The 13,949-nt window shown below is 36.0% G+C and overlaps 1 protein-coding gene across 1 annotated transcript in view; it reads left to right on the top strand.

Moving 5' to 3' along the window:
* Positions 1 to 13,949, top strand: part of Thsd7a (thrombospondin type 1 domain containing 7A) — a 364,412-nt gene that overhangs the window by 348,176 nt on the left and 2,287 nt on the right. The window contains exons 22-26 of the mRNA XM_028755943.1: positions 266 to 440; positions 3,632 to 3,805; positions 9,269 to 9,364; positions 11,950 to 12,032; positions 12,380 to 12,590. Of these exons, the coding sequence (XP_028611776.1) occupies positions 266 to 440; positions 3,632 to 3,805; positions 9,269 to 9,364; positions 11,950 to 12,032; positions 12,380 to 12,590 (739 nt within the window). The remainder of the gene's footprint in view (positions 1 to 265; positions 441 to 3,631; positions 3,806 to 9,268; positions 9,365 to 11,949; positions 12,033 to 12,379; positions 12,591 to 13,949) is intronic.

Below are 13,949 nucleotides of genomic sequence, written 5' to 3'. Positions count from 1 at the left end.
CACCCCCTGTCCTATACTTTTAAAACCATTTGGAGATGGATCCATTTTAATGAAAATTTATTTGCCTGTCTTTGTCTAGAAAGCAAATAAATTGTTCAGTGTGTGCTTTATAGCTTGTGCCCTAAAAGGCGTCTTCCCTGGGGTTTGTAATGCTTCTCTAGCTATTCATAAATCAAAACCAGTGATGCAGAGATGACTGCAAACCATGAGCTCTCTAATGCATTATTTTTCTTTTTCTAATTAGCTGTTTCTCCCTCCATTCCAGGAGGCCCAGTGTGGAGACGGAACCAGGACACGGAATATTTCTTGTGTCGTGAGTGATGGCTCAGTTGATGACTTCAGCAAAGTGGTGGACGAAGAGTTCTGTGCTGACATTGAGCTCATCATAGATGGTAATAAACAAATAGTTCTGGAGGAAACCTGCACCCAGCCCTGCCCAGGTAACAGTGAATACAATTCGTATTTGAAGGATATCTTCCTAGGACCAGAGTGTTGGTTTAAAAACACAAATCCCAGACATTCGATTTTACCAATGAAGACTCAGGAACCAGATGCTAGAATGAAAACCAGCTAGCTCCGAGAATTTCCTTGATAAAGCACTCAGCTGGCCTTCCTACTCTACCAGTGTCCTAGAAGGAATATCCCCTTTCTCCTTCTCCAGTCTGCCTTAAGTACCCTTCAACTTAAATAAAAATCTTCCTTAGAGTTTAGTTATGTTAACTCCCTGTAGACTGGTTAATTGTTCTACCTGTTGACCTAGCATTTCCTTTATTTAACTCTTGGATTAGAGAGATGCACTAGGACTGGGCTAAACCACAACTACTATTTACAGTAAACAGAAAGCTCTATGATCAATGGCTGAGCCATACCACAAATAGAAAGAGTTCACAGTCTCAGAGCTCACAATATGATCAAATATCCTGCAACATCAGAGTCAAGAAGAGGTTAGAGGTTATGCATGTAGTCCATGTGAAGGGACTACAACCATCTTATTCAGTGATATCTCCACTAACAACTCACTGCAATACCTATGGGTCAGAGGAGCAGTTTATTACTGTACAGAATAAGGTCTCTAATATCCTTGAACTACATATTCAGCCCTCTACAATGTGTCTTGAAACCTACACAAATTTGACAGAGTAAGCTTTAAAGAGTAGAATATGAATTAGGGAATATATTTTTTCATCTTTGGCAGGGATGATGTAAATTTATTATTCTGATGGATTTGTTCAAAATATAAAAGTGTATTTAGTACAGAGTGTTTCGCTTTCATTTTCTTATTAAATTTTGGAAGTTTGACATGGATATTTCAAGATGATGATTATGTAATGCACAGACTGCAGAAAAATATAATTGTAGGATTTCTCTGCAAAATGTATGATGATATCAAATAAAGAAACATACAGAGATTAAGCCTACTTATACAAAAGAGAGAGCTCTAAATTTTATTCAGTTTGTAGTCACTTAGGTAAAGTCATATACCCTGTCATCAGTATTATTTTTAAATTTTCACCCAAATATCAATTTGACCAAGAAAACCAAAATGTGACACCTCTGAGATACAAGCATACAACTTAAATACTTTTCCTAGTTGTCCTCCACCCCACGCCCGTCATTTTCAAAATGTACTAGATTTTTTAAATAATATTTTATTAATGCCTTGAGAATTTCATACAATATATTTTAATATTTTAATCATATTTAAACCTCTCCTCCCTGAGCTGCTACCAGATCTATGACCACCATCTCTGGACCAACTTCAATTTTTATTTTCTCTCTCTCTCTCTCTCTCTCTCTCTCTCTCTCTCTCTCTCTCTCTCTCTCTCTCTCTCCCTCTCTCCCTCTCTCTCTCTCTCTCCCTCTCTCTCTCTCCTTTGCTCTCCTTGCTCCCTTCCATCCCTGTTCTATTTCTATCTCTAACTCTGTATTGGACAACTACTGTTGAGTATGAGGCCTACCCTAGAGTTTGCTCCATACACTAGAGGTCACACCATTACCAAAAAGTAACTCTGTCTTCTCCAGCATCCATCAAATGCCAATAATTTCTGTGATAAGGGTAGGACTAAATCCCTACTTCCCCATCCCTCCATGTTAAGATTTTGTTTGGCTTGACTTTGGTTATGTCTTGTGTGTAGAGTCACAATCACTGTGAGTTTACATGTGCATCTGCCCTGAGTCCTGGATGTCCACCAAATGTGAAACTTTAGATCTTTCCGTTCCCTTTTTCATGATAATACCTGAGTCTTGAGAGGAAAGATGTAACATATACATCCTATTCAAGGCTCAGGACTCAAAAGTCTCTTATTCTCTGTGCTTTGACTAGTTGTGTATCTTCATTAATAAATATTTACTTCAAGAAGACACATCTCTGTTAAGAGATGTACTGCTCTATGGGGAGAGCATTCATTAATTAGGAGTCATTTTAATACTATGTCTATTTAACAGAATAATAGTGTAGGACCGGTTCTCGTGGACAATAGTAATAGTGTCTAATATAATGCTATCCTGTACCAGAATTTCTAACCCATAACACCAGAACTATTTTCATTAATTACACCTCCTAGCAACTCTGTGTAATTTAGTCATACCCAGAATAATATGAGTCTCTAATTATTTGGGTGTGGATGAAATACTGGAAGTGATAAGAACATTGTATGGATTCATCTCTGCCAAAATTAACTCTGTCACCAAGCAACTAGTTGGTAGTTAGTTGAATGAAAGGGGATTTGTGACTGATATGTTTCACTAAACCTTCCCTATTTTCAAAATGATAAAAATATGTTGAATATATGAGTCCATCATATAATTCTGTTACTATGCATATTCTCAACAAACTCACACATGTAACATATATGTTCAACACAAGCTTGTACTTCAGTACTGACAGGAGCTTCATAATTAGAATTTTTGAAACATACAACAGATCTTACAAATATGAGTGATTAAAAGATGACAAATGTAAAAAGGTATCTATGCTATGATTCCATGAGAGTATTGAGATTCTGGGATTGGTCTGTTCTTGATTAAATGTTGATTGCACAGATATATAATCAAACTGTGAATATTTGCTATGAATTTATGGTATTTGATATTTTGTATGTAGTATATATTTTTCTCAGAGGGGTGTGGTTGATTAGAGATATAGATTAGAAGAAATAAACAGTTTCTGTTTTAATGTCAACTTTTCCCTAGCCTGCCTCAGCTGCACTCCTCTGGGAAGAAAAACCATGACATAGAAGCATTGGTTCTCTCACCTTTAACTTCAAGCCAATTTAATTTTGTGAATATTTGAAGACAAGCTCTATGTATTTTTAGGTTTTGCTAGCCCCCTTTACAATAACTACAAATATGTTAGCTTTTGACCAAATACTATCTATCTCTTAGAAAATAAATCATGATGGACAAACTAGATCATAGCTTATATTTTATAACATTAAGCCACCCAGACACCAACCACTCCAAATAACATATTTACTACATATAAACTGATAATTGTTATGTGTTTATTGAAAGCTCATAAATATCATGTATAACTAGCATACTTCCAAACATGGCCTGGTATGTTAGAATCAAAATGAGCATCTGCATCACTGTTCCTCGTGGGTATAAATTACCAACCTGTTTCATACAGGTGACTGTTATTTGAATGACTGGTCTTCATGGAGTCTGTGTCAGCTGACATGTGTGAATGGTGAGGATCTTGGCTTTGGTGGAATACAGGTCCGGTCCAGAGCAGTGATTATACAAGAACTAGAGAATCAACATCTGTGCCCAGAGCAGATGTTAGAAACAAAATCATGTGATGGTGAGTGCTTCAATTCTTTTTTATTTTTATTATTGTTATTGTTATTGTTGTTATTATTATTATTATTAATTTACATTTCAAATGTTGTTTCCCTTACCACCTCCCTCCCCTTCACCTTTAAGAGGGTGGTTACCCACCCACCCTCACCTTACCCCTCTAGCATGCCCCTCCTCTGGGGCATCAAGCCTTCACAGAACCAAGCGCATCCTTTCCCACTGAGGCCCAGCAAGGTCCTCTGTTACATATGTAGCAGGGGCCACTGACCAGCCCACGTATGGTCTGTGGTTGGTCACTTAGTCCCTGTGAGCTCTGAGGAGTCTGGTTAGTTGATAGTGTTCTGTTATTCTTCTTACGGGGTTGAAATCCCCTTCAGCTCCTTCAGTCCTTCCCCTAACTCTTCCACTGCAGTCTGCATGCTGAGTCCAATGGTTGGCTGAAAGTATCTGAATCTGTTTCAGTCAGGTGCTGGTAGAACCTCATAAGGCAGCCATGTCAGGCTCCTGTCAGCAAGTACATCTTGCCATCAGCAATAGTGTAGGGATTTAGTATCTGTAGATGGGATGGATCCCAAGGTGGGGTGGTCTCCGGATAGCCTTTCCTTCATTCTCTATCCCATTTTTTGTCCTTGTATTTCCTTTATAAACAATTTCCTTCAGGAACAATTCTGGGCTAAAATTTTGAGATGGGTGAGTGGCCCCATCCCTCAACTGGGGGCCGTGTCTATCTACTGGAGGTGGTCTCTTCAGGTTCTATCTCCCTACTGTTGGGCATTTCACTAATGTCATTTCCACTGGATCCTGGGAACCTCCCACATCCCCGGTGTCTAGGTCTTTTTAGAGGATACCCCTGTCCCCACCCCATACTACTACATATCTCTATTTATTCTCCTGGCCCTCTGGGGATTCTCTCCTGTCTCTCCCAATACCTGATCCTGCCCCCCCTTTTCCTCCCAACCCTCTCTCACCCAGGTCCCTCTGTACCTTCGCCTCTTGTTATTATATTGTTTCTCCGTCTAAGTGGAATTCAGGCATCCTCACTTGGGCCTTCCTTCTTGTTAAGCTTCATATGATCTATGAGTTGTGTCATAGGCATTCTGAACTTCTTGGCTAACATTTACTTATCAGTAGTATATAAAATGCATGTCCTTTTGAGTCTGGGTTACCTGACTTGCAAAATGATATTTTGTAGTTCCATCCACTTGCCTGCAAAATTCATGATGTCCTCGTTTTCAAGAGCTAAATAGTATTTCAATTTGTAAATGAACCACATTTTCTGTATCCATTCTTTGGGGATATCTGGGTTACTTCCAGCTTCTGGCTATCATGAATATGGCTGCTATGAACATAATGGAACATGTGTCCTTCGGTATGGTGGGGCATCTTTTGGGCATATGCCCAGGAGTCACATGGCTGAGTCTCCAGGTAGAACTATTTCCAATTTTCTGAAGAACTGCCAGATTGATGTCAAAAGTGGTTGGACCAGATTGCAATTTGAAATCTACTCACTTGGTTCTGTTGAATTTCTGTTGAGTAACTGAAATGGTTAGATTTCTACTTACAGTTGAAAATTAAATTAAAAATAAATTCTGAGGGTCTAAGAATATGATTCATGAGTAAAATGCCAATATGGAGACATGAATTTGAATCTCAAAAATTTCAGGCAAAATCAAAAGAGTTTCCAGAAGCTTGAGGGCCAGCTAGCCTGTTGTATTCAGCAGCAAACAAAATACAGACTTTGTCCCAAACAATGTGGAAGATGATAACCAATAAACAAAGTTGTACTGCAACTTTCATATATGTGCCTCTACACCCTACATATTTGCACACACACACATACACACGATGTGGGTGGGAAGAGGACAAGATTCTGGTTTTAAAATGTGGAATATTTAAAAATATATACATATATGCTTTCTACCTTTAAATTTTCCAGAGATCTAAGATAATTAATTTGTAGCATTGATTGAATATTTATACTAACAATAACTAAACATAAATCTAATATTTTGCATTTGTTTAAATCAAATAACAAAATTAAAGAAAACTCACAAAAGCATAGTAAAATTAGACTCTTTAACATGGTCTTAGAAACTGATAAAATAATTCATTGGTGAGAATTACCAATTCTAATTTTACCATAATTGGATATAGAACATCATGGACATACATGTTCATGTGTCTATATATGCATAGGTATATACAGAACTATTCCCTTAATATTTGCAGCAAATTTCATATCTAAAACTTCAGTGAATTACAATGTCACAGCTTGGAGCATGGTGGTATCTTGATAACAATAAAAGTCTTGGTATCTAGTGATGAGTGTAAGGCTCAAATTCTTAGCCTTGTTCTGTAATAACTAAGAAATGTGACATATAACATATAGTAAGTAGTACAGAAAATAATCACCTTACATTGAAAACTGGAAGAGAAAACCCAGGATGCTACGAAAATATAGAACAAAAACTAATGAACTAGATGATTTAACCTAAGAATTGGGTTAAATTTCCAACCCTGTCAATATAATCTTCCTAAATTTACCAACCACATAAAATATTCCCCATTCCTGGGACAGAGTAGACATAGAAGTACAGAAGCTCGAAATTTACAATTAAATAAATCCTTGGGCCAGGAAAAGAATTGTTAATACAAATGACAGTGAAGAAAACTTAGAAATCAGTAGCACAACTGGAGAAGAAACCCTCTCATATACACAAAAGTAAAACCTGGAAAACATAGAGATGGTTAACCACTGTCTGCTATTATGTAGGGTACAAAAGAAGTGTTTAATGGAGAAATAAAGATCTCATATGGGCACTTATGTGGGGAAGAGCAAAAATAGGGTATATTTTCAAATCAAGAATTTGTCTTTTAATAGGAAATAGATATGTAAGAATAATAATTAAAGAAAAAGGGACCATGAGTTTGAGAAGAAGTGTGAGAAAAGGGACATGGGAGGAGAGGAAAACAAAATGATGTAATTATATGCTAATTAAATTTTAAAAGTCAGAAAAAAAGGAAGTAGTACACAGCCTCTATAGATGGGAACAAACTTCATGAGGTAGCAGAAGTAGACACTCAGCAGAAATAACAATGTGTTTATATCGTAAAGTAACGAAAAGAGCAACAAGAAAAAAGAGAGCAAATGGTGTATTGCTACAAATAGAAAATGATTTCGAAAATATAAATCTCCAAAGAAGTCTTACTTGTAAACATAAAAATGCAAGTGAAGATGTTTAATATGTTATAATGTAGCAACAGTAACAGAAAAGCTGCTACATGAATTCCATAACTACTGGTAGTTCCAATGTACCAGTTTCATAGTCATGTGGAATACAGTATAAAATATGAATGTGTACATATACAAAAATAAAAATCTATAAACAAAACTTGGGAGGAAATGTTCACATTAATAGTTGGAGGTAAGGAGAAGCTTAGAAACATGACTTTTAAACTAACATATGAAACAATTAGTCTTTATTTACTAGTAGAATTCAATAAAAAAATTTTTAACTACAAAAAAAACCTATACTTAAACTGTTCCTAAATATAATAAAAGTAGTGTAAGATATGTTTTGAAAAACCATGAATTCTAGCTAAAACGCACAAAGCAGACAAATATTGATACAATAGACCATGCTCATGAACAAGAAGTGCCAATGCCATAATATGAATTGTACCTATACTTACCTATAAATTCCATATGATTTGGAAAAGTTATTAAGGCAATTTGAGAAATGGATCCTAGGATTAATTTGGGGATATAAAAGACCCCCCCCAAAGAGGTAAGACATTTTTTGAAACAAAAATTATGAGGAGAGGCCAGGAGATATAGACAGCTGTTTATTATGACTACTAACACTGATATTTAGACATAACGACTTGCCAATAATGAATCACTCAAGTAGGAGAGGATGGAGAATCTTACAGCAAACCTAGGCTTTCTGTCAAATATGTATTTGAAGAAGGAACATCCGTACTCACTCTGCTGGAGTATTAAGACAGCCCCCGCTTCCTGATGGGTATTTTGATGATCACTACTTAAAATTAATAACTCTCTCATTGCAGTAAAGACATGGGTGTCAATAAGAAAAAAAAATGACTGATATAGAAATGCCATCCCTATCAGAGAAAATCCAGAACATTCTTTAAACTATCTGGTAATTATTTTATTAAGATAAAACCAATTTTTACACACCCAAGACTGATTAAAAATAAATTAATTTATTTATTCAAAGTCATCCTGACTGTGTAGAGCAGTAACTACTTCAGCGGGGGATTTAAATGCTTACCTTGTAGTAGAAGGGATGAACAATATGTAGCAAAGTTTCAGCTATCTACAGTTATACCAGAGATTTCTCTCCTAAATATTTATATTTTAAAGCACCAATATATTTGCCTAATGCTAGCCGACAAGGAATTTTAATGATTTAAAGTAACATGACCAAAGAAAACACTGTACATTGTAAAACCTGATATGATGTGTTTCTGTGTGGCAGTTAAAATAAATTGACTAGGGCTGGTGAGATGACTGAGCAGTTAAGAGCACGGACTGCTCTTCCAGAGGCCCTGAGTTCAATTCCCAACAACCACATGATGGCACACAACCATCTATAATGAGATCTGATGCCCTCTTCTGGTGTCTGGGGACAGCTACAGTATACTCATATACATAAAATAAATTAATAAGTCTTTAAAAAATAAATTGACTATATCTACATTAAAAAATAAACATGCAGAGAGTTTATCTGTAATGATAACAAATAAGCTCCCAAATTATATACAAAATGTGATACACTAATAACTATAATTCTGAGTAAAATATTAATTTTATTAATTAATATTAAATAAAATATGCACATCTATATTTATAATAAAAGATTAAAAACACAATAGAAAGCCATGCATCTGCTTTAGAATGATGTGCACAGGCTTGGGACATTAGGAGATAGGACCAAGAAATGATGTTACAAACTTACAAGTCCTTGACTCAATCTATTGATCAGGAAGCAAATGAAAAACTAAAGTAAGTATGTCCAAATGGTAACATTTTGTTAGAAGGATATGATAAACAATTGAATATAATTTTACAGTTAGTTGTTCTCTCTGTATTTGTCTATATGTTCCATATTACATAATATGAAAAAAAGACAAACTGTGAAACTTTAGTCATAAACTCTGAGTTAAATTACACCTCCAGGGTCTGACCAGGTAGCAGAATAGAAGATGTAACACTGGTGGAGACTTAGGTTGATAACTGCAGTTTGATCAGACTTGTTTTGTGACTTCCTGGCAATGGCCCATTTGACACTGGGATCCTGAGCGGTAGGCTTCGTACACCTTGACACTGCGATCCTGAGCAGTAGACTTCGTATCACCTTAAAGCTGTTTGGGCACACACTAGTAACTCCCTCTCACGGTAGTCCTGAGTAGTATAACATTAGCACTTGCTCTATGCCGGCAGATGGACAATGCTACGAATACAAGTGGATGGCAAGTGCTTGGAAGGGCTCCTCTCGAACCGTCTGGTGTCAAAGGTCAGATGGCGTAAATGTAACAGGTAAAACACCAATGCCTTGGTTTCTCTGAATGTATTCCTGTAATACATAATGCAGTGGAATACTGAAGGACCCTCAGTTGTCGACACATTGTTGGAATCAAGAAATGTACGGTGTGTACGTGTGTGGTGACAGTGATAAATTATTTTATTTTAAAATACTAAAATACGTCAAGTTCTCTCTTTATTATCCTTTTTGGATAATACCATTAGAATATATTTCATTGAAATACCACTTAACTCTAATAAATAAATAAAAGTGATTTCTTGGTTTTCCCATCTAGGAATTTTACACATTAACAAATTAGTATATGCAATGAAAACGATAATTATCCCATTCACTACTTCTGCCCCTGTGCTTTGAGGAAGGTACAGAGCAATTGGAGTATGCATATATAAATATAATCTACTGAAATTAGCAAATCTATTACTAAGATATTTTATTGATTAATATGGAAGATTTGTCAATAAATCTAGTAAAAAGAAAAGAAACTTCAGGCTGAGTATATATTGCATATCCTGATAATTCCACGAAAACAAGTCAAAGTCAGAAGCACAACTCCACTTTGGACACATAAACACAAATTTAAAACATTTTCCTCTACTTATCATTTTAAGATAATTCAGTTGTCCAAAATCTCCACTTCAGAGAAGAAAGAGTATTGACTCAGGGCACCTGCTGGCTTGGGACTCTTGCAAGAAAAACAAAGTTGTGAGCATCAGGGTGCCCCTGAGCAGAGTCCACTTTTGATTTAACTTTCATGTATATATTATGAGATCATTGGACCCCGCCAGGATCAATGCACTTCTTGGAAAACATCAACTTTTATATTGAATTTCATGTGACCCAGGTCTATTGAAACCTAATTACTTATTTCCTCTCTATGAAAGCCAGAACAGAATGTCAAATTATATTCTTATGAAGACAGAGTTTTTAGTGTGTGACTAAAAGCTTACCAAGAAACCATTGATGATAGCATCTCCCAGTGGACATATAATATATAATGGAAAAAAACACCTACCAGGAAGCTCTTTGCTGTCTCAACAGTATTATTTGGGGAAGGAAAACAGTCAGCCGGAACTTCATTCTAAGCAGAGTGGGTGCTAAGAGCAGAGCCAAGGCAGGGAAGCTATTCCAAACCAGGTGTTAGAGATGTCATTCACTTAACTCAGATCCTGGAGATGAGTATACATCAGTCTTTAAGTGATTCTGAAGGATTTTTTTTCAAAAACAGAAGCAAATAATCAGTCTGCTGTTTTCTTGTAACACTATTATTTTCCTACTGCAAATGAGGTGCCTCACCCAATGCAGAATTAAACCAAAATTTAAAGACTACTGATCAGTATTAATCCCATTTTAAATTTTCTTTTAATACAATGAAATGTGTATAGGATTATTTTTTTCTCTGTTACCAGGAAACAAGTGTGCAAATGACCTAAGACAAACCCTAAATGCATTCTTCCTCCACCAATCAGATGAGTTCCTCTAGGGAAGCAAATGTAAAGTCCATTTCCTATATGAATCAATTGATAATTTATAAATTGTCATTATAAGGAAGCCATGTGACAACTTTCTTTTCATATATTTAGTGGTAGTTAGCATGGTCACTAAACTACATTTGCTTCAAATGGCTGTTTTGTGATCATTTTTGTTTTATCTTAATATATTTATTTTGTTGCATTTTTTTAAAAAATGAATGAATGAATGAATGAATGAATGAATGAATGAATGAAAACCATAAAAAGTATTTATAAGATTAAAAGAAAAACAGATTATGGGAACCTTTGATTGAGTCCAAAAGACTATGAACTCAATGAATAAAGAAAAGTTGTTTTGACTAAAGTTGTATTGCACTGAGTAAATGTGGTTTGAAACTAAGAGTCCCAATATGTCACCAATATCGTTTCTTTGGGGCAACTGTCTCTGTCTTTAAAAATGTGATAGCAGTGAATTCACAGTTTTTATTGCATGTGTGAAGTAAATTGGAGGGATTAATTTCAATGGCAAGTCGGAAAATAATGCAAGCAAAAGACTGATGGTTATTTTGGCCTTCTTTCCCAGCATCTGCAAAATATCTGGAAGTAACAAGAATAGTGATTTTTCTCAAAAATAAAGATGCACCCATATACTAATAAACCCATTAGTATAATGGTCAAACAAATTGAAGACTTACTTTGAGGGTTAAGAAAACTACCATTTTGAATAGCCAAGAAAGATATTTGACTCTAAAATAAAATTCAATCTGTTTTGTTTGCAATTGCTGGGCTTGGCTTGAGGAAATAGGTTAAATGACCTAATTTTTTCCAACTACTATCAGAAATAAGTCACATGAAATTAGTGTTTCAAATACAGCAGCTACAAAATCAGCCTCTTGGCCTTGTGTCTTAGACACACTTATGAAGTACAAACCATAGTGCTGTCATCTGGGAAAAAAAGCTCAATGCTCCTAATGAAATTGTTAGCCACCATTTCATAAATGCAGTACTTCTTGGAATTTCCAAAGGGATTCGAACTTCAAAGATGAGTGTGTATTTTTATCACAGCAAAAGAAGTCATTTAGTTAAAATAATGATTTTCTGTTCTGCAGGGGGCTGTTTGGAGGTGATCCAACCTGATGCTGACAGGTCTTGTAACCCACCCTGTAGTCAACCCCACTCATACTGTAGTGAGGTATGTACACATTCATTAGAATGGACAAGCCACTTCTGTCATCCCACTGTCTCTGATACAGCCCCTTCCCCCTCACCCTCGTTCCCCAGAGAGCCATGACTGGAGGCAGAAAAAGCATCACACTTTGTCTTAATTTAATTGAGCACCTCTCAATGCATTTGACTTATTTACCTTTGGAAAGACTTAGCATCTTAGCATCAGGAGGCAGTTAACGTAGCTAAGGCAGAAGTTCCATGCAGTACATTCTCTTAAAAATGCTTCCTCGTGCTCTTTTCTCTGAGTATGCTTAGTTATCTTTTCCAAGATCACTGTGCATGTGTAGTGTAAGCCTGCCTGTTCTCCTGCAGATGAAGGTGTGCCGCTGTGAAGAAGGGTACACTGAAGTCATGTCCTCCAACAGCACCCTTGAGCAATGCACACTTATCCCTGTGGTGGTGATTCCCACTGTGGAGGATAAAAGAGGAGATGTGAAAACCAGTCGGGCTGTTCACCCAACTCAACCTTCCAGTAACCCAGCAGGACGGGGCAGGACATGGTTTCTACAGCCATTTGGGCCAGGTGAAGCAAACCAGACACTGAACTCCAAATTCTTTACTTAGACATTCCACCAGGATCACAGTATTTTTTTTTACATTTTTAAATAACCAAAAGTTTTTCAAATAAATGATTATTTCTTAATCCATGGACTCATTTTTAACATTGCAGCTATCTTTATGTCTTTTTATTTTTTCATTGTGAATGCCAGCTCCCATACCAAAATTCATAGAAATGAAACTACATTCTTCAAAAGAAAAATGGTATTACTTATCTCAAACCCAGTGCTAAAGTTTTAAGTATAATAAATACACACTGAGTAAAGTAATGTCATAATGAAAATAATTAGAAAAATATGTTGTCACTTACACAGAGATAAATAAGAGTATAAAGGCATTTGGCGTTTTCAGTATAATCATACAGAATTGGTGGTATGAACTTTCACAAAGAGCATGAGCGATACAGACCCATGTCAGGAGCACTGGGGTGCTAGGACAATAAATATCATCCTCAAAGTTGATGTTTCCAGTTCCCTCAGTATCTATACTAGGGCCCACTATACAGAGGCAGTGATGGAGCCTTCTTTCCTTGATGGAATGACCCTAACTTAGAGAGGCTGACCAGGACATTGTCATATTACAACAGATACTCTTAGTATATCCAGAATTGAACTTGAACTCAATGCAAAAATAAGCCTGCAAGCTTGAAGAAGTGCTACTCTCTACTTTGAAACTTTCTCTTCCTAATTAGAATAGATAGGACACACTGTCTCCAAGTACACAAAGTATCCTACTTGTGCTCCATAAGCCTTATTCCCTCTCACCATGTAGGAATTCCATATGAGTCTAACATCACCAACTTTATAATTACACCAGAAACGTGAGAAATGAAGACAGAAAATTGCATAGCTAACATACCTCAATTTATGCCATTAAGTAAAAGCATTTTCCTTATAAGAAAAGCAAAATTGAATTTCTAAATATCTGGTGTTCTAAATATCTGGGTGATTACCATTATCCGTAATCACTCCTTTTGTTAAATTCTTAGCTGACAATACAATTGAATTTGAAAAGCTGATTTGTCTGTAAAAATGTAAGAAACTCTCCTCACCAAGTTAGGAGATCAAATTACCGTTAGCAACTTAGACCTTATCTAAAAATCCAACCAGATCTCCACAAACAAGAACATCTTTTCTCAAGTTAAATAATTCTCTCCACTTTGTTTAATAATTTCCCCATTTTGAATATTTGTTAAATAATTTTCACAGAAAAGATACCAGTAGTAGAATAGCTCTTTTGCTTCTTCTGAATTTAATTCAAAAAAGAAAAGAGGAAGAGGAAGAGGAAGAGAAAAGGGGAGAGAATTATTTAACTTGAGAAAATA

This window comes from Grammomys surdaster, unplaced genomic scaffold, assembly GCF_004785775.1.
Source record: "Grammomys surdaster isolate TR1022 unplaced genomic scaffold, NIH_TR_1.0 126091, whole genome shotgun sequence".
Taxonomy (NCBI): domain Eukaryota; kingdom Metazoa; phylum Chordata; class Mammalia; order Rodentia; family Muridae; genus Grammomys; species Grammomys surdaster.
This window is presented reverse-complemented; position numbering and strand designations above follow the sequence as displayed.